Here is a 27,684-nt window from a genome sequence, read left to right as displayed (position 1 = left end):
TTTTTTAACGTTCATTATTTTTGAACTGTTTATGTTTATATATTTGTTATATTGGAAAAAAAAACCACATAACATATTTGTATATGATGTTTAAATAATACATCTGATTAATAAAAACGTTGGTTCCTCATAATTTTTCGAATTGTGCAATAATAATTACAAAATATCAGTATTCATCTCACGGAAGCCGAATTCAGAGGGTAATATCCTGTTGCAATAGTTATGGATCATTTTTTTCAAACAAAACATATTACAAATTGATTTCAAAATCGTCAAATCAAGCAGAACAATGATTTCTCTATTTAAAAGAATATTTCAAATCTCGTCTACTTTAAAGTTTCAGTTGTCGAACATTTACTTAAACCATTACCATCATGATTGAAAAGAATCCAAAACGAAAGAGCCAAGCACCCGTTGAACCTGAAATTGAAGATAATGAATCGGAGGAAGAAGTGAATTTGTCGGATGATGAAGGAACATTTGTAGACGGCATCCGAATCCCTCCAGCCACAAAACCTACTTGTTCTTTTGATCCAACTGGCCCTCGACTCATCATCACCAAAATTTCGAATGATTTCTTCAAGAGTTATGCTGAAGAGCAGGTTTTGGGTCCCTTTCATAAGGTACTTGTTATTAATGTTGGATTGTCTATTATCACTAGAAGTGTTTCTCTAATATCCAATTGTGTTCATTTACCTTGTTATAGAAAAATTGATTATTTCTCCTTACATATTTATAATAAAAAGGGAATAGCAGGGACATGTATTATTTTCACAAAAAAGGGGTTACATTTTTTCCCTTCCACATTTGAATTTGTTATAACCATCAGGTGCTTTGTATTTTTGTTTCACAAACCTTCAATGCATTTTTTTGTTACTGCATTTATGTAAAAGAAATTTTCTATTAAAAGAAAGTCATTGTTAATATTATTGTTTCAGTGCTTCAATGCCATTGTGGGACCCAATGGCAGTGGTAAAAGTAATGTTATTGACTCCATGCTTTTTGTCTTTGGCTATAGAGCTACCAAAATAAGATCGAAAAAAGTGTCTGTCTTACTGCATAATTCAGATAAATACCAAAATGTCAGGTCTTGCACTGTGTCTGTTCACTTTGCCCTAATTATAGACAAGGTAAGTGAGATTTTCATGAAAACACTTGAACAAAAAATTTTAGAATCCATCATCACAATGATATTAAGTTGAATCAGTTTGTTTTTCTAATTGTTGGAGAATTCTTGATAGAATGATGCTATTCCTACTTTATAACCTAAAGATAATACTGTCTTAATAGAAAACTTGATACAGTTGTAAGAGCATTTTCTAAATGTTTTGATTGAAAGTTCTGTAAATAGAAAAATATATTTCGAATAAATTGTACAGTATTGGTCAGTTAAAGGAACAGAAATATTACAATTTTTAGTGTACATATGTATACATAAGTATACAATCACTTCATATTAAGATATAATCACATCTGAACCAGAATATTTCATGTAATGTTTAGTGTTTTAGCTAATATATTTTGATGAAAGGATATCAGTCATCGGGGAAATTTTGAAGGTAGATATGTAAAACATTTCAGGCTGGAGATGAATATGAAATCGTACCCGGTAGTGAATTTGTTGTTTCGCGTACAGCCAATAAAGATAACTCATCTTACTACACTCTGGATGGTCGAAAAGTTCAATTCAAAGAAGTTGGAAGTTTGCTCAAACGGCACGGTATAGATCTGGATCACAACAGATTCCTTATTCTTCAGGTGAGACATGTATTAAGTGTGAGAATTCTTGAACCATGGTTGCATTAGTTTTGACTCATTCCGTGAATGTATTCATTATTGCAGGGAGAAGTAGAACAAATTGCGATGATGAAATGCAAGGGGGAAGGAGAACATGAGTCAGGAATGTTGGAATATTTGGAAGATATTATCGGAACGACACGTTTCAAGGTAAACATATTAGTGATGGTGTCTGCTGATGCAGACACCCTGTGGATTTTTATCATTATTGTTATGGAGTATGGTTGGTTGAAATCAACACCTTATGTAACATTTTTGTAGAAACCTCTCGTGAAAGTTCAAGAAAGAGTAGACTACTTAACCGAACATAGAACCGAAAAATTAAATCGACTCCAACTGGTCGAAAAGGAACTTAACGAATTGAAAACCCCTATGGAGGAAGCAGTAGGTTTCCTGAAAACAGAAAACACTGTCATCAACAGCAAAAATTTCCTTTTCCAGAAAAACGTGTAAGTACAAAGAAACTTTATGGAAAACATACTAGATAATGAATATTCCGAAGTAAAATCTCAAACTACCTACACTACTCCACTACTAAACAACTACTTCCCCGGCTAATACCACGCTGGATATTGAATTGTATCTGACAGACATTTATGCAAGATACCTTACAGAGGTTAGTCTCGCTGATGTTTCTTGTTCATTCAACAGCAGGAACATGATGAAATTATTTGAGTAGATGTATTACCTGTTATCAGTGCAGGAAAGATCCGATCGCAACAGCAAATTGCTTGGGACTCGATTAATTTCAACGCGGTTTGACTGCATCTATGAAACCTTTGTCTAAGAAAAAGATTGTTAACTAGTAACAGCTCCATCTCGTGGACAAAGCTCCAAGCAGGGAAGAAACATCCCGTACACTAATATTCTAACAGAGATCAAACTGTGTCTGAAGACTGTATCAAGGAGAGATACGTACTTATGTATCTCTCCTTGATAAAAAACAATTGTCAAGTACTTTGATATGACCGCAAGGGATTACTGTACAGGTTTTTTTCAGATATGATATTGAAAGAAAAATAGAGAAAGTGGAAGAATCCAGAAAAGAGGTTTTAGAAATCCAAAAGGGATTTGAGGAAAACATGGAAAAATTAAACAAGGAGAAGCACGACAAAGAAAAGATACTGAAACAAGAATCTGAGTAAATTAAACTTGCCCTCACAGCTGCGGTGTATTTTTTCATTGACGTTCTTTTTCAGAAAATATGAGAAGTTGCAAAACAGGAAAGACACTCTCACGGAGGCTTTCAATAAAGCGAATAATAAAGATATTCAACTTCAGGAATCAATGACTCAGACGAACACCACTCGAAAGAAAACGAAGGAGCTCATCGTTGAGGAAAAGAAAAAACTGGAAAAGTTAGGAAAAGTTCCTGAAGAAAGTAAAAAGGTATGCACATTTAATTAAAATGAATATTTCAAGTTTCATTAAAGAATTATATAACTTCCCTCGTTCCCTATTCGAGAAGTAGTTAGCATAGAAGTAGTGAGTACATCGAAAGCTGAGATGAAATTCTTGAAAAAAAAAAATATTTTTTTAGTAATTTTTTTATATATATAATCAAAATGAGCATGAAGAGATAACCGATTATCCACCATGAAACCTAAGTATTTGAATTCACTTACGAACTCTATTACATCACCTGCAATTTGTAATCTTTTGTTGAGATTGTTAATGAGTGATAGCTTATAACCAGTTGATAAAATCATATATTTTCTTTTGGAGGTGTTGAGTTTTAGTTTATTGCTATTCATGTACTTGAAAACATTCCTTAGTTCATTATTCATTCGATCAGCTACTATTTCTATATTATCTCCTGAAATTGATAACAAAGTGTCGTCTGCAAAAAGGTTCATGAAATCACAACCATGGATGGTATCTATATCATTCAGGTAGATTGAAAATAATATAGGTCCCAAAACACTCCCCTGAGGTACCCCGAAAATGACATCGCGAGATGATGACACTGAATCCTTTATTTTGGTTACCTGTATGTGTTGTGATAAATAATCAGTCAGCCATAACAAAACAGTTTCCCTGAAACCAATACTTTGCAGTTTATTTAGTAATATGTGGCGATCAATTGTGTCATAACCTTACCAGCCGACTGTTGTGTCTTTGCACACTTTGGAGTCGGCTCACCACGTGCAGTCCACACAATTGACAATCGTTTCGATTCTGGTGTGAAATAATGGAGCCATGTATTATGCATTATTACATATCGGGTTTTTTTGGAGAATTAGCTTCAAACACTGCTCAGAATCATCAATTCATTGTGTTTTTTTTTTGGTCGATTGTGATCTCGCTCAGCACCCTCTTTGAACAGAGCTTTGCACATCCAAATATGTTCTGTCCCATTAACTAATAGTCCGATAGCTGTGAAATTTGTACACATGTCTTTTGAAGGTTAGGGTTAACTAAATATAATATGGTTTTAATACTAGTAGCGCCATCTGTGTGTTAACCTACGAACTTTTAGGCCAATCTAGTAGGGTCACAGAAGAGGTTATTAATCATATATAAATATTAGTCACCATCTCAACTTATGGACATTAGAAAATCTGAGAGTAAGTAATTGATGAAATGTGCTTTTTATCTTATTTTTCCATGCCTTAACAAAATACTGTTCTTGACACTCGAAGCGCATACCGAGAGTCAGTATTTTGTTCTGGTGCAGCAAAAATGTTTTAATAGACTCATGTTACAGAGGTTTTCATTCAATTTGTGTATAGATAAAGTAGAGTCAGCAATGGGATTTTTAAAAAACAATGTTATGTAACCCAATTATCGATCCTTTAAAAAAGAGCAATTTTATCAATGATTTATTTATCGACTCTATCAAAACAAATGTACCAAACTACGATAAAAAAAATCAAGAAAACCAAATCAAGCTTTTTTTTATCACCAACGACGCCTGATCAAATTTTAAGAATGCTGTCAAAAACTGCATCAAAACCCGCAGCTGGTTTAGATGAAATAAATGGTAAAGTGATGAAAATAGTAGGCGACGTTATTGCTGAACCACTCTCCTATTTGATCAATGCATCATTTACATATGGGGCATTTCCAGATTTGAAAGTGTCCAAATGCATACCAGTTTTCAAAAATAAAGGCTCAAAAGATGATTTAAAATGTTACCGATCTATATGTGTGCAAAGCCAAATTGCTAAGCTTTTTGAATCAGCCTACGCTACCAGACTAATAAACTATCTAGAACACTTTGAGCTACTTTCTAATACTCAACATGGTTTCAGAAACAATAAATCAACAAAAACAGCTATTCTGGATTGCATTGGTTTCATTTACGGTGCTCTGAACAATAAAAATCATGTTCTTAGTTTATTTTATGACTTCAGTCGTGCTTTTGACACAATTGATCATAAGCTATTGCTCATGAAACTAGATGGCATTGGTGTCAGGGGGGTTGCACATGACTGGGCTACATCATATCTTATGAATAGAGAACCAGGTCACAGTGGTAGATGGCGTGAGATCAAACGCGAGAGAACTACATCAAGGTGTACCCCAAGGATCCATTCTGGGACCGCTATTTTCCATTATTTTTATAAATGACATTAAAGATACCTGCACTACGTCAAATCAGATGATTGTCTATGCAGATGACACAAATATACTTATGTCAAATAAAAATACTGAACAACTAGTAAAAAAGAGTAATGTGGCCTCTAAAGAAATAAGTAACTACTGCTTAAATAACGGTCTCACGATGAATGTCGCCAAAACTTACCACATGCGTTTTCTGCCAAAAAATGTTGCACCCAATTCTGAGCTATACCTGGTAGTCTCTGCCAGTTCCATTCAGAGTAAAAAAACTATAAAATTTGTGGGTCTCACTTTGGATCAGAAACTAACATGGGAAGCACACATACAAACATTGTGTTAAAAAATGAGCACTTCCTGTTATATAATAAGAAACTTAAGAGAAACTGTTTCACATGACGTTTTAAGAACACTTTATTTTGGGTTAGTTCAGTCAGCCCTACAGTATGGACTGATCTTCTGGGGTTCTTCCTGTCATTTTAAGGAGGACTAGGTATTGAGGTATTGAGGACTATATTTAAAGCCCATCCAAGTTCAACCTGCAAACCTCTATTTAAACAATTTCAAATAATGACGCTGCGTTGTCTTTATATATCTCAGTTAATAATGTTTGTAAAGGAAAATGAAATAGAGTTTGAAAAAAATCGTGATGTTCACTCGTATTTGACTAGAAATAGAGAAAATTTTTATTTTTATTCTAGACTTGGAGTGTGCCAAAATTCACCGAATTATATGGGTATCAAATGTTTTAACAAAGTAAAGAGCTTTATTGACAATAATAACAACAGTAATATTTTCAAGAAAAATTTACATCTATTTTTAATTGATAACTCATTCTATAGTATTGATGAGTCTTTAGACTTTTAACTTTATATAGTCTATGTAGGTCTATCTCTCTTATTTTAGTTTTGTATGATCTATGTAGGTCTATCTCTAGATTTATACGATTATGTCTCTCATGATGTGAACATATATTGTGTATATTTTTTTTTCTCTGACTAGTCCGATAAATGTTATGCATTTTGTAAGTCAACACAGTTTGTATAACCTTTGGTGATGAATAAATATGAAATATGAATATGAATTGTTTTATTCTAACGGATTGTATTGTTTTGTTTTTTGTTTATACTCATATATTAGATTTTTGTTTTTTTTCACCTTTATATTTTTCAATTATAATTGGGAGTACCCATTAAATGAATAAATAAATAATAACACTTCTGTGATAGGGAATTGAAGAATGTGAGGCAAAAATAGAAGAGGTATCTTCAAAGAAGGAGAAATATGAAGAGGAAAAAACAAAATTGTTGACCAATTTACGAACCGAAACTAAATCCCTGCAAGACAAAAAAGAGGAAATACAGAACAAATTGGTAGTGTTGAAAAAATCTGTCGACGAAACTAAGTCAGCGGTATTTCCTTCATAACCGTATAAGTGTCTAATTTTATTATCGATGCATAATTTTTCTAGTTCACTCTTGCCGAATCGGAACTGAAAATCTACGTCAGCAACGAAGAAAACGAGAGAACGAAACTTGAAAACTTGAAGAAAGAATACGACTCTTCCAAGTCGACCATAGAAGAACGACTGAAGCAAGTCAGCTCATTGAAAAAAAAGATTCCTGCTACCGAAAAGTCACTCAAAGACGCCACGGAAGAACTGAACACCGTCAAATATCAGGAAGCGCAAATCATCAACGAAGTGCGAAGAAGCAGGGCCAGCCTCGAAGAAAAGAAGAACTCCATGCAAGCTTCCAGGTCAAGAGGTAAGGTTTTGGATAGACTGATGCAGCAAAAGAATGAAGGAAAGTGTCCCGGATTGTATGGACGGTTGGTAAGTATTTTTTTTATTATTCCTTCCACAAGCTTAATTTGTTTTTATTTATCCTGAATAGGGTGATTTGGGTGCAATCGACCAAAAATATGACATCGCCATATCCACTGCTTGCGGACCGCTGGACAACATCGTTGTTGACTCTGTCAGTACAGCTCAGTGGTGCATAGAATTTCTGAAGAAGTACGATCTTGGCAGGGCGACATTCATTGCTTTGGATAAGCAGGAACATTTGCGAAGTCAGGCTGCCTCCAAAATCAGCACGTGAGTTTAATTCTTCTCGTGAATGATTAACAACTAGTTCTTTGGATAATACATGATGGGTATTGAACACTGATAAGTATCTCTCAAAGATTTCCCTACTGAGATACTCAGACAAATATCTGTTGAATGAAACAAAAATCCGTTGTGGTATTAGCCAGGGAGGTAGTTGTTTTCCTGTAGATATTTTCTGAATCCCGCCGTGTAGGAAAGCTGAGCAGATGACTGTCTCACATATCTTTTGGAATATCAATTTCTGAAATAATATAATTTATCTTTTACAGGTAACAGTTCATCTAAACCAGCAAACCTGTTGTTTTTCAGTAATATTCAGTTAACACAGTAAAACAAATGGAAACAGTGTCAATATTTTTAGTTGGTTAACCTTTCACCTCAGACATTTTTTGTTATATCCCACTGCTGACACCAAATAAGTGATGATTCCAAGAATGCTATTTTGTCATCAAATTATGCTACGTTTTAGGTCCTTGTTCATGCAGAATCAACTGTATTGCAGATGGTGATTTATACTGATGGGCATACTACCAAGACAAATTTGTGCAAGCAGTCTATTCTGATAGAGCTGCATTACCAAAAGTTGAACGAAGCTATTCTATTCATTCTTTACTTTTTTCAAACTCACACTTCTAATTATCCATGTTGTCAATATCTATTCTGCTTTTCCAGAATAATAAAAGGCGAACTTTTCAAATATCGTAATGTCACATTTCTATAGCGCCACCTAACGGTAGTTTGCGAAAACATAAAAGTCAACCATCATATTTGAAATCTTAACCTGGTTTATAAACCATAGTTTGACCTGAAAATGTATTGATGGCAGCTTAGTCGGAGTTATTTCACGAGAGTTCTCTGATATATCCCACATTGTTTTATTTGTGGTCATTTATTCTCCAACCACTGACGTGACTTCTTCAAACTTTCATTTGACTTTTGTCTTAAGGATGCTTTGGATTGTCTTTTACTATTTCAAAACATAGTAGAAATTAGACAAAAATTATTATCTTCGTCCTATATTCTTTCAATATCTTATGGGGTTCTGATATTACATTATTATTATTGGTATCACATGTAATCTACAATTTTTATTTTATTTTTTTTCAAAAACTATATCTCACGATTGGTCTTCACAAACTTCATTTGAAAAATACACACATCCAAAAAGTCTAGGGATATTTTTATAACATACTAAATATCATAAAAATAAATGCATGAGGTCGTTTAATTTCGATTAAATTGGTACACTCGACCACCCTGTAGATTTCTATGGGTTGAACAAAGCCTGCAAAAAGGGTAACTAATCTTTTATCAAGTTTTTTACAAACTGTAGGTTTTCGGCTAAAATGAATAATCTGAAAGTGTCGAGTTTGTACATTCTATGCAGTTCTTGCTCAGCAATTAAACTGGAAATATTGTGCTTTAATATGGAACGCCATCACTTACCATTGGCTGAGATGAATAGAGCTGTAGGGCTTCTTCAAGGTGGCATGCGACCAAAGTGTTATCAGTCGATTGTGGCGGCGTTTCCGTGAAACTGGCAGTCCAGCCGAACAACATCCAGGGCGAGGACGCGCTACAACTGCAGTTCAAAACCGATTTTTGGTCTTAACCCCAAGAAGACAACCGACAATCACAGCACCTGATTTGGTTAACGTGTTGCAGCAGACGCACCAGGTAACCATTGGTCGTGATACTGTCAGAAATCGACTGCATGAAGCAGATCTCCACAACAGAAGGCCACTTAGATGTCCACCTTTGTCGAGAGGCAATCGCGGTAGAAGATTAGAGTGGTGTCAAGAACATCAAAATTGGGATGCAAATGATTGGGCCACAGTTTTGTTTACAGACGAATCCAGATTTGTATTTCATCCAGATTCTCGTCGAGTAAGACTGTGGAGACGACCTGAAAATAATGAACGTTTGAGACACGTCCAGGAAGTCCACACATACAGAGGTGGTACAGTAATGCTATGGGGCGGAATCATGATCGGCGGCAGAACCGATCTCGTTTTTCCAAATCGCTCCCTCACAGCTCGACAGTACCTCGACACCATTCTTCTACCTATCGCTCGTCCGTTTGCTGGTGCTGTTGGTGAAAACTTCCACCTAATGCACGATAATGCTCGTCCATATGTCGCGCGTCTAGTGACTGACTGGCTCACCAACGAAGGAGTTGATGTATTGCCATGGCCAGCACAATCACCGGACCTGAATCCCATCGAGCATGTGTGGGACATGCTTCAACGAAGAATTACTCCGCATATGGGGAACATTCACACAACGTTTCAATTGAGAGAGCTTTTAATCGCTGAATGGGCAAATGTACCTCAACAAGACATTGACAATCTCATTTTGTCGATGCACGATAGATGAACGGCCGTAATTAACCAGCGTGGAGGCCATACTTTGTACTGATTCCAATTTTTTTTGTATTGATTTTTTTTTCGGGGTGCCAAAGAAGAGCCATATTTTTTTTTAGTTTTGCTTATATGCGCACTCAGTATTTTTGACCATTTAATAAATTTTGTTGTAAGTTACATTCGTTTAATAATCACCCGTCAACTTTTTTTTCCCTAAAGCGATCTAAAAAAAATTATTGCCATTTTTGAAAATATCCCTAGACTTATCTGATGTGTGTATATATACTTTGTGAAATATTACCATCTACCTAGAAACTAATAATATTCTAGGAACTAATTGATGACAATTATACCTGAGTTTAACGAACATTTATACCTGAGTTTAATGACTAGGTCAACTAATTATCTCACAATAAAGTGTGAATGTGATGAAAATCTATGATAATGTATTTTGAAAAACAAGTATCGACCAACTATATCTTATATTTTGAAGTTAATAAATATAACAGTCTATTTAATAAATGTAATAAAATATATTTAATAAATACAAAACAAAGTTACCTTCACAAGAAACAGAACACACTACGCCTATGCAGATAAGGACGCTTGATAATGAAGAAACCGAACGAGTAGTTATGACATTTTAAGGACGCAAATATAATAGACCTGCGAAGTGTTGATCAGTTTACCGATGTTTCAAAGTATTTAACGAACTGGTTCACCTATTCGCTCGTACATCCTATCGATATGCAGAAGCTATCTTGTTACGGGGGGAAATTTTATGGAATCATCTTACTTTTCAATTATTTACAATGGCGATGCATGGACAATAAAAATGATCCCGGTAAGAATTTAGTTCTAACATTTAACATTGTTGCCGTTAGCTCTCAGTTCAATTTGTATATGAGTTACCTTCAATTGAAAATTGTCAGCACAGTAGCTAGCGAAACATGTTGTGATATATTTTTCAAATAAAGTTTGTGGAGATCAAATCATGAGGTGTAGTTTTTGAAATTACTATGGATCTTCATCAAGTGACGGCCGAATCAATGAAAAAAAAAAAAATACAATTTTGATTCTAGCCCGGAGAACGTTCCTCGTCTATTCGATTTGGTGAAAATTCAGGACGAAAATGTGCGTCCTGCATTTTACTATGCCCTGCGCGACACCCTCGTAGCCAATGACCTCGATCAGGCATCTAGGATAGCTTACGGTGCTCAAAGATTCAGAGTCGTAACACTAAAAGGAGATCTTATTGAAACCACAGGTAAAATCTTGAAGATAACGTCAGAAATTTATTTTAATGTTATTGTTATTATAAAGGAACGATGAGTGGAGGTGGAAAGTCCGTCAGCAGAGGAAGGATGGGACAAAGTGTTAGAGTCTCAAATGTCAATCCAAAAGAACTCGAGAATATGCAGGAAGACATAGAAGAGTTGGAGGGTAAGGTTAGGGAATTGCGTCAAAGACAAACCTCTCTGGAAAGTCAGATCAGTACACTCGAGCCGGAATTGAGACAAATGAAGTTTGACTTTGAGAAATTTTCCATGGAGTTGAAGGTAATAAAATAAATACTTATTGATTCTTTAGAACCTAACATGATTTAACAGTTGGTAATACGTCTGGAAATATAAATATGGAATAATCATGTTGAATTAACAAATTGAAACTTCTCTAGTAAAATTGTATAATTCATGGGTATACAACTTTCAAAAATTCAGTCATAATGTTATACAATTGAACGGTTATATTAATTTATCATTCATAAACAGGGTTCTATTCGAAATTGTTGAATTGAGTTCATTTTGGTTTAAACTACTATAGCTATACTATAGCTACTATAGCTAGCTATAGGCTTTCTGTTGTCATTAAACAAAAAATGTGGGAAACTTCCAATGAAAGAAATAAAATAACTGCAATAAATACTATTTAGGTATAAAGATACGTAGATCGTAACTGGAAGTTTCTATTGGAAACAAACTAGAAGAAGAATAAAGAAGAAAATGGTTTTATCTCAAAAAACTGATATCTCCTAACAATATTCTCTTCTCAGTTTGAAGGTTTTCAATTGGTTTTCATTAAAAATATCGACTCCGAGAAAGTACGAAGTTGTTCTAGTTTCAAATTTCTCACCCCAGAAACAATTAAATGACGCCATGTACAATGATTTCGTCGCCACTCAGTATAGATTGTTCAGAAATTTTATTATAACTTGGGTTATTGAACACCTGCTTCAAAAACCAAATTGATCTGCATTATAAGCTTATGAAGGTCGAAGACTGAAACAACTGAATTTGACACCTATTTCTCATAAATTTTTAAATGTTCTAGAAATAGTGAAGGTCCTGAAATGGTCAACTAGAGTTTCAATGCTAGTTTTTGTGAAGGTTTTATTTCTCCAGCTTCAAAACTTTCTAGACAGATTCCTTCTTGCAGTGAGTAGTTGATGGCAGAAGTTGGTGGACCTCAGTAGATGAGCAACATCTGTTCTATTACAGCTACCTAACATTCAACGTGTAAGAAAAAGCGCATCTTAACATTCAACTTGTAAGAAAGAGCGCAAATGTTGAGAGAGCGCCGACTTGAATGGAGTTCATACGTTTAAAAGATAAGAAAGATAATAATAATAATAATAATTTTTATTAGTCTCAAGAAACACAAAGTTTTTAGACACGTCAATATAGTTTCTAAAAAATGCTTGTAGATAAACTAGAGTTACAAAAAAATACAAGTTAACAAGCTAAAATTCAAATCATACAAAAATTGAGATGTAACGGGCGTCCCAAAAACACAATATACCGGGCGTCTCAAACATGATTCTTTATAGAAAACCGCGTTTTATATGGTTCAGATGATATTCGTTGTTCACTTGGTATATAGCGTTTTTGGGAGGCCCGTTACATCTTTCTTATCTTTGAAACGGTTGAACTTCATCTAAGTCGACGCTCTCCTAACCGATGTGCTCTTTCTTACACGTTGGATGTCAAAATGCGCTCTTTCTTACACGTTGAATGTCAGGTAGCTACTCTGTAATGGAACAAACGTTGCACATCTACTAACCTTTAATAATATTTCTTCACAAGACTAGAACTTATTTCATCATTAACACTATATAGTATTAGGTTCTTAGGTTTCTGATTATGCCAGAGGATATTGTTGCTTGAAACGAGAAAGTTCAAAACTAATATTATTAACAAACTTTCTAATCACAGGATTTGCAACAACGCATGCCGCAACTTGAAAAACAAGTAAAAGCACAAGAAGCTAAATCTAAAGCTACTAGAGCCGATCCTGCTGAAGTTAAAAGGCTAACGAAAATCGTCGAACAAAAGAGGGCGCTGTACGAAAAAGCTGCCGAAACGGCGGGTGAGCTTCAAATTCAAGTAGACAAAATATCTGGGGAAATCAACGAGAAAACCAGCGGGAAAATGAAAGCCATCGATAAAAATATTAATGAAGCCACCAAAACAATCGATAAGTGTAAAGCAGAAATAACTAGGCTTCGTGTAGCTATCACGACTGCGGAAAGGTGAGGAATACTCTAGTTGAGTCCAATGAGCTTTCAAAGTTGTAAATTTAAATCTAGACCTCATCCCACTGCTGACACCATTGTTCACTTGAAAAACTGCCACTTGAAAAACAAATGATGCAGTTAGGTTCTCGATAGTGGCGACCATTAGCTTTATCTCATGTTTTTTAATAGATCTTTCGATAGAGTTTTACAATTGTTTTTGATCATCTTTCGATCAATTCAAATAATGGGGATGCGAAGTCTGTTCAAATGCTTCTCGTTGAAAATTTACGAAAATTATTTTAGAAATGCCAAAAAATCAGAACAAAAGATACAAACGATGGAACAAGATGTGACAGATATGGAAAATAGGTTGCGTCAAATGAAGAATGCAAGGACCGAAATCGAGGAAGATGCTGCAAAACTTTTGACCTGTATCAAAGAGATTACCGATTCAATGGCAGAAGGAGAGGAGGCCTACTCAGGTACACAGGTGATGAACAAAAGTGTCTCTTTTCTCAATCGACTGTTTTTCCAGATATCAAAAAAGAAGTGGCGAATTTGACAAAAAAAGTAAATGAATTGAAATCTGAAAAAGTGGATGTTGATCAAAAAGTAAAAGCATTCAATAACAAAATGAACGAATATCAGGGAGCTGTACATCAGTTGGAAGTGAAGGTATGTATCAAAAAATATTACAAGTAACCATGGAGAATATTGATAATTCTCACTTCTTCCTGTAGATATCGCATTTAAAATTACAAGACATTCCAAATGAGAGCGATGCTGTGCTCAAGAAATATACCCATGACGAGTTGGAAGAAATAGATTGTGGGCATATTGTTAGAGAAATGGAAGCCGCTGAAAATCATCTCAAGGTAGCGAAACCTAACCTAAATGCGATTGAGGTAAGTGATATCAAATTGATCCGTGGAATTTTTCGAAGGTCAAAATCTATTCATTTATTAACGGGACAACAGTTCGATGAAAAAACAATATAAACTACAACAAACGATTCCTTGATACCAACATAGTTGATATAGTTAAATAAATATAAGAAGAAGAAGAATCTACTCGGACCACTCAAAGCTGCACATTCGAGTACAACAGAAATATCAATATGATAGATCACAAGCAAAAATAGGGAATTATAAGTTTTTATGCTAAAGTAGGTTATGCTGAAAAGTAAGTCAAATGATGAGATGAGATAAACAGGCAAAGTCTATCACCATAATACCTACATTATATTTCTGACAAAAAAAAATATGACGGTGATTCGATGTTTTTCCAAAAAGTTTTTTCCGGGTATTTGAATTTGGATGGTTGTCCTTCAGCTCTTTCCCTACATAATGCCTGTAGGGTCTCCAAGTTACTTTCATTTTTGGCAAAGCGGTTTCCTAGGTTTGATAGTCTCTCCTTAATAGGTTTCACTTTTGTAGTTCTGTAAAGCAGTGCATTTGAGGGATTGTGTAGTATGTTCTGAGAGTGACGCATTTTGGTAATATTCCTTAGTGTAGATGTTTCAGCTGTTTGGATATTTTTTAATGCAGGATTACGACGACTTGAATAAATTTCATGTGCATATTGGAGAAGTTGACGACAGATCATTTTATATATTTTAGCTGCAGTTTTAGTGTTGATTCCTCTTTTTTTAAATGTCAGACTCTGAAAGTGTTTTCCTCTATTGATGCATTCCTTTTTAATCATTTTTGTATGGCTGTTCAAGTTGATTTTGTGGTCAATGTTAACTCCCAAGTATTTTAGTGATTGCCTGCTTCTTACCATTTTGTTATTGATGTTTATTGTTGGTAGCGTCTCTGAAGAGTTGTGATGAAAAATGATGTAGTAGTAATCTTTATTATTTATTTGTAATACAATACTCTACAGGAAATCATTATAGGATACATCCTAATCTTACAAGACATAATAACTAATTAACAATTTAAATTTCCACAGTGCCAAAAATATTAATAAAATTTAAATCTATATATAGATAATAACAATAATGAATATAAACTAAATAAAAAGATAATAATAAAAAATATACAATTTATAAGACCCAATGTTGAAAATCAATATTGATATAGTAACATACATATAATATACATATTTTCAAACTAACTAACGCTCTAGGTATTCCATTAATTTACTTTTAAACCCTCTTACAGTATTTTAATATAATTATCATGCCCCTATTTTGGAGTTTTTGAAGTTGGGAAAGCCTATTTTGGTTTATTAAATGCATTAAAGTTGGACAGTACTCAAAATGAGGTTTAATTATACAATTATATGTTAATATTTTGGAGTTAATAGTTAAATTATTTGGTATCCTAGAAACAAAATAAATTTTTTTATAAGGTATTCAGCATGACTGTTCAAACTAAAAGTGTTGTCTACAATAACTCCCAGATACTTTATTTCAGACACATATTCCAAGGTAGTGTTTCCAATTTCAATTTTTATTTCATTATAATCAATAGAGTTCAGTTTATATTTAGTTGTTTTCACCATAGGTTTTGTTATCTGCATTTAATTTTAATTTCTTCATATGTAAATATTTTTCGATGTTCTTCATAGAATCTTTGAGAGTATCTACAGCATCATTGAGTTCTGTATTCGAAGTATAAACTAATGTATCGTCTGCAAATAGATTAAGTTCATGTAGCCCAGGAACATAATAAATATCATTTAGATATATAATGAATAAAAGTGGGCCAAGTACACTTCCCTGGGGAACACCAATGTTGATATCTATCTCATCAGATATATTTTTTTTATATTTTACATGATGAATTGTCATTTTTCCGGGTTTGGTCTCAGTCTCCATTTATTGAACCAGAGCGTTGTCCTGTCGACGAGATTTTGCAGTTCCTCTATTGTGAGTGCTAGCGTGCGGTTGTGTGAAGCTAAGGCAGTGTCATCTGCATACTGTAAGATGTAAAGGTTTTCATTAAATTCATTCTTGTCTTCCAAGTTGTAATTGTATATATCATGGCTGTATATATTATAGATAATTAGAGATAACGGAGAGCCTTCTGGAACTCCTTGTTGTTTGGGAGCAAATTTTTTGGAGAATGAATTTCTTACTCTGACGGTGAGGGTTCTGTTCTCAAAATATTGTTTTATTATACAGAGAAGATGGATAGGGGTGTTCAATTCGTGAAGTTTATATAACATTCCTTCATACCAAACGCTATCAAAAGCTTTATTGATATCCAAAAATAGCGCCGCAGAGTCATGCGTGCTGTTTGTACGTTAGATGTTACAATTACTAAAGGGTGGGTTGTATTTCTATTTTCTCTAAAACCAAATTAATACATTGGTATATTGATATGTTCACTGAGTTGATATTTGATGATTTTCTCAAAGTTTTTTCCTAATACTGGAAGAAGAGTAATGGGCATATAAAATATTCACTTGTTTTATATGCATTTTTTTATTTGTAGTGTTGCATAATGCGTTTGTTTTATTTTGTATTTTTTTTGTATTGAGTAAAATGGGTTTCGAACCCGTGAATAAATAAATAATTCAATTTGGAAAACTGGCCAAATCACTTTGGAGATTGAGGCACTACCATAAGTGACACCATTAGAAATACAGGACCTTATATCTTTTATGAATGGGTTGAAAAATATTTTAATCATTTTTCAATTCATTGATTAAAAGTCCTTGTTGTCTAATCATTCGTTGAAGAACAGTGATCTAATTTGAATAATTCGCATTCTTGTCTTTTGAAATATTCACATCTTATTACAATCATTTTTCAATTTCTAATTTTTCAGGAATATCGAAAGAAGCAAGGTGTGTATATAGAACGTTCCAAAGAATTGGAAGAAATCAGTAATAAACGGATGGAGATGCGAGCTTTATATGACTCGCTAAGGATGCAGCGCAGAGAAGAATTCTTGACGGGATTCAACATCATTCGATCAAAACTGAAGGAAATGTACCAGATGATAACGCTGGGTGGAGACGCCGACTTTGAAATGGTCGATACTTACGATCCGTTTGCCGAAGGAATACAGTTCAAGTATGTGGTTTGTTAAATGCCCTATTGAGTATAGTAAATCATCACACATGTATTTTTTAGTGTTCGACCGCCCAAAAAATCGTGGAAGAAAATATCAAATTTATCGGGAGGTGAAAAGACTTTGGCTTCCTTAGCGCTAGTCTTTGCTTTGCATTATTACAAACCCTCGCCCCTATATGTGATGGATGAAATTGATGCTGCGTTGGACTTTAAAAACGTTTCTATTGTGGGAAATTATATAAAGGTGAGAAAAAATACTTCGTGATTATCAGTAACAGATATTACACGGTAGAATCTGGCAATTGACGGAAAACAACTGCTTTCGTGACTTATATCATGACAGATATTGGACAACACCAAACAAATATGGGTGCAAGTTTTTTCACAAAGTTTATTTGTAATTTTTTTTGTCACAGTAAAATCATAGAATGACAGTCCAACATAACCCTATGAAAAATAGGTGATTGTTTATATTCCTATGATTTGAAATCATGAACCTAGGAAGTAGTAATAAAACATCTAATTCTTTGACCTGGTGAAGCAGCATTTTTGTTCTGGTGAGGCAAAAGTATTTTCAGTAGATTCATTTTATATTATCAAATTATTATTGTAGTGTAAATCCAATGTACGTCAATTTCAGGAACGCACAAAAAACGCCCAGTTCATAATCATCTCACTGCGCTCCAACATGTTCGAACTCTGCGACAATTTGATCGGAATTTACAAAACCTACGACTGTACCAAAACTATTACCATCGACCCACGAATATACGATAAAAAAGAAGAGCAACCTGCTATCAGAATGCACTCGACTGAAAACCCGATTGCTGCAATGCCCAACAGCCAAAGTATCATCAGAGATGTTGAGACTTCGACTGCAGAGAATGTCATCAATGAAAGTTACGATCCTTCCAGCACCCTCAGTCAGGGAAATGGTACTGGGGGAATTTTAAATGGTTCTTCCCAACACGAGGAAATGGAGGTAGATGCTTGAGAAAAAGTTAATTGTTCTTCCGAAGCACTTCGATCTGTCTTGATTTATATACTGTACAGTTGATTCATGGATGATATTACAAACAATGTCAGTGATGTTTTAAGAGTTATTTGCCGAATTTCTAGTGATTTATTATTTTTGTAATAAACTTTTAACTTTTGATGGTGTTGTTTAAATGAGGAGTCATAAAATTCAATCTAAAACTCTGTGCTAACGTTTAAACTGAATGAAATGAATTTTAATAAATCAGGAAGATATTAATTGAATTAGTTGACCACAATATATAATGATACCAGTGATATTTTGAGCATGTTACGTATAACAAACTTTTAACCAATTCAGTTCGCTACTTGTACGCCACTGAACGCTTTTTTAAACTTCTATTTACCTCAACTGACATTCTATCATATGTCATGTCATGTGATACAGAAGCATTTAGAGACAGCAGGTGCCTTGCGTGAGCAGACTGCACATAAAGGTAAGTGTCCGACCAAAAACAAATATCGGCAACGGTCTCAGTTTCGGACGAAACCGAAAACGAAAATTCCTTAACAAGGATTATGTTTTGAGGAAAAAATAAAGAAAACGTTATTATAATCAGCAGTCTTTACTTATTGATAATCAACATAAAAAACCCTTATTTAAGAAAAAATATTAATTGCAGTATGTGTAGATCCTTCTTTTGAATATTATTGATGGTTTTTCAAAAAAATTACTTATTTAAGTTGTTAATTAATATCACAGTAGGTACTTAATATTTATGTAATAAACAAAGTAAGTCACGACATGATTAGGCACGTGTACGTAGCAAAATGTCTTCGTCGCTTGTATGAAATTCAACGCGCCGAACATGACCGATCACAGTTCGGTAACTCCCGAATGCAGTTTCGTAGGGTTGTCATCGAAACCGAACTTTTGGTCGGGCATTACATAAAGGGAATAAGCACATTAGTCACTAATACTAATCACTAATTTTTTTTCATACTTCGTTGTACAGGGCTTCGCAGTTTTTTACATTATAAATCGAAGAAGAAATGTAAACCAATTAGGAGAAATGAAGCCACGCCAACCTATGGTGATATAAAACTGTGGACAAATTCCAGCGTTGTGGCTTCTGCGTTACATCATGGCCTTTTATAATATTTGTTTGAAGGTGGTTAACAATGTTTCGTGGTGTATTTCATCAGTTCGGATTTACATTGTCTGATATAATATAAATTGATTTGAAATTCCTGAAAAAATATTAAAAAGATTAACCGAAAATAACAATTTTATTGAACAAAAAAAAAACTGAAATTACAAAGAAATAACATAAAACCAAACAACAACCAAAAAAATCAAAAATTGAAATATTAATAAAAGCTGAAAATTAAAAATTATTATTAATTCATCATCATTCAACAACCAAAAAAATTAAAAATTATTATTAATTAATTTTTTGTTAATTATAATTTTCAATTTTCAGCTTCTATTAATATTTCAATTTTTATTTTTTTGGTTGTTGTTTGGTTTTATGTAATTTCTTTGTAATTTCAGTTTTTTTTGTTGAATAAAATTGTTATTTTCGGTTAATCTATTTAATATTTTTTTTAGGAATTTCAAATCAATTTATATTATATTAGATAATGGAAGTCCGAACTTATGAAATATGCCTTTTATAATGTTTACCACAGTATCAGACGGAACGTCAGGCATACATATCTGCAGACCACATCCAAAAAACCCGGAAAATAGCTCTGACTCAAATAATAAATATTATTATTATTACATTATAATCTCAAGTCCAACTTCAAATAATGTATGAATACATTCGTTCTGTAAATATAAACGACAATATTTGTTCAAATCTTCAAGTTTATTTTATTCTGTGGCTGAAAATGCTTATCTATATCTTATCTCGAGTCGAGTTTCCTGTACATGGAATCATCACCTTTCAATAACTTCCCATTCAGTATGTATGTGTGAGTTTAACGTGAACGACCATTGCAAAATAACTTTGTGACTATCAACATGAATGATGAAGAGGTTTTTGAGAAGCCTGAGTCCCAAATTTTGTACCGGCAGTCCTCTTTGGAAACTAGACCTTCACCAACAGGGTATGAGCCGGATGAAGAGTTAGAAGTTCTTCCGAAAATAGTTGACTACACAACGAAAAAAAACGTCGATCCCAATATTGGGGTGCAAAACCTCGTGTTCAAAGATGACCTCACTCAGTATAGAAAGCCACCGGTTTCTAAAAAACTAGACCTCTCTAAGAAGCCAATGATAATTATAGGAAATGCGGACAGGTCGTCACAATCGCAAATAGATATGACAGAGGAAACGCCAGTGGGTCTAATGAAAAGTAAGTATTCAAAATAGAGATTGTTCTCTATGTATACCTAGAGAAATATTTTAAAATTCAAAAATACCACAACAAAGTTGTGGGATAATAATCACTTTTTTAATGCATGAGAAATCAAAATAACCATCCAGAAATAAGCTCCTTACCTTTAGTCTACAAAAAAGAATTCCTCAAATCCACCCAAAATTACTAGAGAGAATCCACATATGTTACATTACTCGAAAAGATTTTGTTTTCAGTCCAATAGTTTGGAAGAAAAGCAAACGTGATTAATCACCGAAATATAATCATTTCCATTCAAATATTCACATAAAAATTGAATGTAATACAATACACATGAATTGAAAAACATAGATTTGATGATGAACACCGTTGCTAATTCTAGAATTTTATAAATTCACAAAAATAATTCATATAAATGGAAAAACGCATACAAAACTTCAAATATAATATTTTATGTCAGGTTATGGCTATGTACTTCTCCAATTTCAAAGGAAGAAAAAAGATTTGTTTTGTATATCAATGATTGTTTGGAAAGTATTTTTTATTTCATGTAACTCAATGTTTATATGAAAGAGGTCGTTTCGAGAGGACTTTTTCTTTCAGTTTTGTGTCTGAAAGTTACTTTTTTGCATGATATAGACATCTTTGTAAAGAGTTTATCAAGTGCCTTCTTCCTTTTTAGATCATTCCCACATTTGTTTGAATAAAGATAGAGATGTAAAAAGCCATAACTCTCCTAAAAATATCTCCCTTTCAATTCTAATATTTATTTGTTATTCAATTTGTTATGAGCTTAATGCAGTATGAATGTTGTGTAACTAAAATACTAAAACGCTACATTTCTTCTTTTCATCAAAGCCTTTATTACTCGATTATTTGTACCAAACTAAAAAAATCGATTTTTGATGGTTAATTTTGCCCCTTGTACTTGTACTAGACGGGGCACTTATCGCCACCGCCTAGCTACAGGCCTAGTTACGACCTTATATGTTCCGTCTCAATCTAACCGTAGACCGATTGAAGAATATTCTCCTTACCTCTACATTCTATGATTGGGAACCTCAATAGCTCATTTTTGTTTGGCGTTGCCAAGTTTACAATTGTTCAATAATTTTGAAAATTATGACGTCCTTGGATTATTAATTTCATCTAGACAAATGTAAGAGGAAAATCTCCATATAATGGAATACTGCGTCAAAGAAGTATGAAAATATTTTTTTTCTTACCAGTTTTCCAACAGTCCAAAATTTCAAAGAAAAACAAATCTAGAATGAATGATCAAGCCTAGGATTAACTTTTAATGTGCCGGAACCGGGAGAGTAGACATATGCAAGTGGGTAGAGGTGTTGAAAATTTATTTTAGAATTTATAATTAGAAAAAAATAAATTATATATTTCCCAATTGGAACAGTTGTGTTGATACATTTTTTTTCAGCGTTGTCCTCGAAGGCGAAAGGAAACAAGAAAGTTCCAGAAGAGGAATTTGAAAAAGACACAATGAATACAATGCGACCAAAATCTCCTGGTCCTAGGCCTGTTCCAGTAAAAGGGGAAAAAGACGAATCTATTTGGGATAAACTGGGTACTCTTGGCCGAAAGAAACGTATAAAGGAAGGTATGCGTCCTCTAAGGTTGTTTTATCTTTGCCCAAAGTCCTTATATGGATATTGTTGACAAATAGAAGTTGTCATAGGGGTGTGGTTTTTATTACTGAACTCCCACATATTTTGCAGTTCAAGAAGTGCAAGCAGAAGGAAAATATGCCATCGATTCACCTGGATGCCCCACTGCCCCAGTCATACCTCCCGAAGATTACAACCTCGGTGAGTAAATACTAAACAATTATGAATACTTGCTTTACACTGTTGTGCTTGCATCAAAACCTCTTTGAGTTTCTACAAGTTCAACATTATTGAAATACATGTAAGTTATTCAGTATTACATTACTGGTTTAGAAGAGACAGTTTCATCTGAAAGAACTCTTCAATAATAGTGTTCCAATGAGCTAGTCATTTGATGAATTTAAATTCTTATTTATAGAATGTAAACTAATAAGGAATAACTCTCAATTTTTTGTATTACAGTTGAGGCTATGATAGAAAAATGTCTTTTCAGTTGAAATCAACCTGTTTTTGCATATTTTTTTCGTTTCATTTTCGATGCCGAACACTGTATAGTACTAAAGTCATTCATTTTTATTGAAAAGCCCTTAAAGGCCGAAAAAAGAAATGACCCAGCTTGATTCTCAGGTTTTGATAATAGAGTAAGACACTGAAATGCCTTCGATAGGTCTCATAATGAACAACCGTTATATTAATTGATTATTTTATCATTTTCAATTCAATTTCAGACGACAATGAAGAAGTGTGCATGGTTGATGGCAAAACTTATGAGAATCCCAAGTTCATGGAACTGCAGAACGTTCTCAAAGACTGGATAAATGATGAACTGGCCTCACATAGGATAATTATCCAAGATTTGGCAGAAGATCTTTATGATGGTCAAGTGTTACAAAAACTACTAGAAAAATTGACGGGAGATAAATTGGATGTACCGGAAGTCACTCAATCAGAAGAGGGACAGAAACAGAAATTAACAGTGGTTCTTAACCACTTCAATCAGGTAAATATATTATATCTGAAAAGAAAAAAAAGATATTTTGTGTATGAAGATTTTTGGTAAGCCTATGTTGTGTTGTATTTGATCTGATTCACGTATTGATAACACTTTATAAATGAAAGTGTGACGTTTTTTTCGTGTTTATGCATCGACATTTTTTTTGAAAACTTGTAACTTGCAGATTAACAATTATGAAGAGTGTCCAAATACATGAATAATGTATTACACCACAGACTCTTTATATATCTAGTTTATATTTTCTAACCTAAATTATATAATTTCTGTGTACTCCTCAATATTAAGCATGTATGTATCTCTATTTTCATTTATAGAAAATACTATCATTTTCAATGGCTTTCTCTTTGTGCAATAAAGCATATTCATTATTGTAGGTCTTAGGTATCCAAAGGATAACTCATAACAAATGGAACGTCGAAGCTATACATTCCAAAAACATTGTAGCCATCATACACTTGCTGGTAGCCTTGGCAAGGCATTTCAGACCCCCGGTAAGAATGCCAGAGCACGTTTCAGTCGAAGTTGTTGTTGTACAAAAAGTTAAGGGGCAACTCACACACAAAAGAGTCTGGGAAAGTCTTACTAAGACTTACGACGATGTCGGAATGAGATGTGAGCGAGATGCTTTTGACACATTGTTTGATCACGCTCCTGATAAATTGCAAGTCGTTAAGAAGGTAAAATAATATAGCTACAGATGAATATACTTTGAAACAAACATTTGAGTGAATTATGTTGCAGTCATTGGTAACTTTCGTCAACAAACACTTGAACAAGATGAACTTTGAAGTCACTGAAATCGAGAGTCAATTCCACGATGGCGTTTACTTGATTATGCTGATGGGGCTTTTGGAAGGGTTCTTTGTGCCGCATTATACTTTCCACTTGACTCCTCACGAGTTTGACCAGAAAGTTCACAATGTTAGTTTTGCCTTTGAACTCATGGAGGAGGTTGGTCTGCAAAAGCCCAAAGCAAGACCAGAAGGTAAGAAAAGATATGTTTGGTAAATGGTGGCTTCTTCAGCTCGACACTAATTTTTGAAAATTATTTAATTCTTACTGTTCGCCACTGATCACGAATCTAAAGTCAAAACTTAGTGCTCTGTTTCACTTTGGAGGTACTGACCCCCCCACAAGTCGTAACTGTTTAAAAGTCAACTTACACAAACTGCAAACATGATACTAACATTATTATTCCAGAGAAACATCGTCTGTTTATAACAGGACAGAAACTACACTTAAGTGTAAGAAAAATGAAAAACATGAATGAATGAATTATTATAGAAAACTACTTGAAAAAAAAAGAATTGTAGTAAAATCTAATATTTGTTGTTTGTTTGAAAGTGGTTGACAATGTTTCGTGGTGTATTTCATCAGTTCCGACTTCCATTGTCTAATATAATATAAATTGATTCGAAATCCCTGAAAAAAATAAAAGATTAACCAAAAATAATAATTTTTTTCTAATATAATTGTTATTTTAACTTTGAGCATCATTACCCACAAACTGACTTGGAGAGGTTACAAATTTTGAATTCGTTTACACTGAATTAACGTACAAGCTGTTATGAAAACTAGATGAAATTAAAATAAAACTTCCCAACTTCCTAGTGCAGTTACCAACATTAAAATTGTACAATTATACATCATGGTTAGTTACTAACTGGTTTCACACAAACCTACTAAACTTATATCGTCCAACCCGTGTTAGGAATCACACGTTAAAAGGTAAGACCTCGTTAGTCCTTAGCTCGCACATGTTTCAACTTTTGAGAGTTGTCGTTCATTGGGGTGCGACAGCAGATTAAAGGAAAAACAGATTTTTAAACATATTTTTATGAATTCTGTTGGTTAAAACATAAGCTGACCTCAGGAAATAGTTTATTTTACATTAAAATGATTTATTTCCTATCTATTTTCACTCAATAAAAGACGAAGATACACTAAATGTGCATTTTTTATAATTATAAAATGTTCAACTTGCCAAAGAACCAAACGCAAAGATGAATGTGTGAAGTTTGAAGTTTCATGAAAAATGAAAAGCATAAACTATCCAAAAGAGGAATTGACATCTGTCCGGATCAATTTTTAATGGCCTTTGCTAATGAGAAATATCAGTAAAACGATAGGAATTTCTTTATATGTCATTGATCAGATTTGAAATCATACGTTTTAGGATATCTTTCAAAAGAGGTGCAACACAACGTGGAGCAACACTAACTAGTTGCTAAAAGAAAAAGCTCTTCAATACATGAAAAAAAATAATGAATTTTATAAAATTGTAAAAAAGGGACTCCAAATGATATATAGACAATGAAAACTGATTTTGAAATTCTCTATTCATAATTTTTCGGGTTCATTTATTTATGAATATTTAGAACTGAAAAGGCAATTTGCCCTCCATGTTTTTGGTCGATTGAATCATATTTGTAAAACTGATAATAATTATAATAATGAAATTAATCTTTATTTTTCTTTTAGACATGTTTGAACACGCATAGAAAACGTCATCTATTTTATATTATAGCTTGATAAAAATAATTAAATTCAAAATGCAAGCACAGGGGCATACAATTAGTGAAGGATACATGTTATAATTAAAATAGTGAATCATATTGATAATAAATGAATTTATATTGAATAATAATAACGATTTGTTATCCCAAGAAACATACATGTTTATAGTTGAGCTACAAAACAAAAGATGAATCTGCACTTGAAACATCCTCGTACTTCTAACATAGCTGATTGGTTGAAGAAGTTTTGTCTCTATTCAACCTTTTTTTTTGTTTCAGATGTGGTTAATATGGATCTCAAGTCAACTCTCCGTGTACTGTACAATCTTTTTCTCCGTTACAAGACATTGAATTAATAAAACAGTGCAATGTTTTAAAAAGAATGGGTGCCTTATACTGCCTCGAATATTTGATTGTAGGAACTAAAATAGTCTTGGAACTTATTTACAAAATGTTATTCACTATTTTACTAATGTACATATATTTTTAATGTAATTTATTTAATGTGAATTCTAAGTATCTGCAAATGATTTTTAATGCGTTGAAAATACTCACTTCTTTACTTTGATGTAGCGATATTTGTGAGACTTACAGATACTTAGTTAACGTTAGTATTGACATGCTAATAAAAAAACATAGTAACAACAGCCTAGTTTCTCTTGTCCAAAATGCTTCAAACTACCTTTTCACTTGTTTACTATAAGAATCAATAATTGCTTTCAGAAGATCTGCATCTTTCACACCTTGTATAATCTCTGGAAAATACATGTCGTGCAAAACTTGGAGTCGTTCTTTATAAATTCCCAAAGAATCTTCTGCAGTTAATAATAAGTATGATGGTGATTGCTTTTTCTTGGCACAAACTGAACCGCAATCCAATAGTGATGTTGATAAAAAAGCAGCTTTTTGTGCATTGTAGTCCTCTTCAAACAAGTTCGTGTACGCATCAAATCCAGATATTATAATGACATTTGGAGTTTTGTGCCACATGTGAATAGTGTTGAGGTGACTGATGAGAGATTTGTAGTCTTTGAGGTAACTGAAACCATAATTGGGTTGACAGAAAACATTACATCAATAGCTCAGAGTTTGCATATTGAGAATTATTACACTTTTACAATACAAAGCAAATTCAACTAAAATTCTTAATGGTACTGGAAAACAAACTGATATTTTACTCACACAAAAGTTATCAGGCGTAAAGTATGTTTATCTGGTGGAATAATATTTTCTGGTACCTTGTCAAAAGCTTCAGAGGATATGAACCATACATGTAATCCTGTTTCAGCAAAGTGAATGGCTGCCTGAAAATGCAATAAGAAACAGGAATCAAATATTTACAAATCTGACAAATTATTTGTTAAGATTTGCAGTTTAATCTTCCTCTTGAAGATGATCACTTGGTGATCGAAACACGTGTCGAGATGTTAAAAATAACGATTTGGTGTTGGGAAGAAACTCTCGTAATATTCAAGATTTGAATGTTAAAACCCATTTTTTACACTAGCTACTTAAAAGTTACCTTGAAAAGTGTATAAACAAAATTAGTTCCCAACAAAAAGCTTGAGTGAACATTTTCGGGATACATAATGAAGGTAATAGACTGGCGTCATTTGCTCAATAATTTTTTTTCGAAATTTGTTCAGACCAATTATTAATTATTTTCATTTCTTATTTCATGTTGGAAATTTGAAATATTTTCTTCTCTCTCTCTCTCTCTCTCTCTCTATGGATGGTCGTTTCCAAGACTCAAACTTCTTTTCACTCTTTCCTCTCGATTGTTATTGTTGTTATGATATGACAGGAGCTTCGTCAGAG

General features: G+C 33.5%; 2 protein-coding genes across 2 annotated transcripts; one reads left to right on the top strand and one right to left on the bottom strand.

Annotated features, from left to right (window-relative positions):
- Positions 1-10: 10 nt before the first annotated feature.
- On the top strand, positions 11-26,286 carry glu (structural maintenance of chromosomes 4-like protein gluon). The gene is made up of 27 exons (XM_023162085.2): positions 11-200; positions 338-623; positions 939-1,130; positions 1,582-1,758; positions 1,843-1,947; positions 2,059-2,246; positions 2,798-2,938; positions 2,997-3,186; positions 6,588-6,770; positions 6,830-7,192; positions 7,254-7,456; positions 10,914-11,098; positions 11,155-11,390; positions 13,044-13,360; positions 13,649-13,827; positions 13,881-14,020; positions 14,086-14,250; positions 17,125-17,372; positions 17,433-17,616; positions 18,013-18,363; positions 20,338-20,710; positions 22,149-22,328; positions 22,447-22,536; positions 23,064-23,335; positions 23,725-24,027; positions 24,092-24,335; positions 26,146-26,286. Exons 2-27 carry the CDS (start codon positions 375-377, stop codon positions 26,220-26,222), a joined length of 5,535 nt encoding a protein of 1,844 aa, XP_023017853.2. The 5' UTR covers positions 11-200; positions 338-374; the 3' UTR covers positions 26,223-26,286.
- Positions 25,706-27,684, bottom strand: LOC111506870 (uncharacterized). Its single transcript, XM_023162084.2, has 3 exons — positions 27,389-27,684; positions 27,049-27,170; positions 25,706-26,905 (listed from the first exon to the last, which is right to left on the bottom strand). The coding sequence occupies exons 1-3, from the start codon at positions 27,452-27,454 to the stop codon at positions 26,545-26,547; spliced, it is 549 nt and encodes a 182-aa protein (XP_023017852.2). The 5' UTR covers positions 27,455-27,684; the 3' UTR covers positions 25,706-26,544.

The sequence above is a fragment of the Leptinotarsa decemlineata genome, unplaced genomic scaffold (genome assembly GCF_025532065.1).
Source record: "Leptinotarsa decemlineata unplaced genomic scaffold, Ldec_3_MD MMD2_tig00002082_RagTag_RagTag, whole genome shotgun sequence".
NCBI lineage: Eukaryota > Metazoa > Arthropoda > Insecta > Coleoptera > Chrysomelidae > Leptinotarsa > Leptinotarsa decemlineata.
Note: the sequence above shows the minus strand (reverse complement) of the source record. Positions and strands in the feature narration are given on the sequence as shown.

What these genes read in the sequence shown, in the direction of transcription:
- glu (XM_023162085.2), top strand. Translation starts at nt 375, where the DNA reads ATGATTGAAAAGAATCCAAAACGAAAGAGCCAAGCACCCGTTGAACCT. An exon ending in TCGGAACGACACGTTTCAAG is followed by an intron (nt 1,948 to 2,058) that starts GTAAACATATTA and finishes ACATTTTTGTAG; the next exon opens with AAACCTCTCGTGAAAGTTCA. An exon ending in GCTATCACGACTGCGGAAAG is followed by an intron (nt 13,361 to 13,648) that starts GTGAGGAATACT and finishes AAATTATTTTAG; the next exon opens with AAATGCCAAAAAATCAGAAC.
- LOC111506870 (XM_023162084.2), bottom strand. Translation starts at nt 27,454, where the DNA reads ATGTATCCCGAAAATGTTCACTCAAGCTTTTTGTTGGGAACTAATTTT. An exon ending in TTGTTTATACACTTTTCAAG is followed by an intron (nt 27,171 to 27,388) that starts GTAACTTTTAAG and finishes TTGCATTTTCAG; the next exon opens with GCAGCCATTCACTTTGCTGA. An exon ending in TTACGCCTGATAACTTTTGT is followed by an intron (nt 26,906 to 27,048) that starts GTGAGTAAAATA and finishes TTATGGTTTCAG; the next exon opens with TTACCTCAAAGACTACAAAT.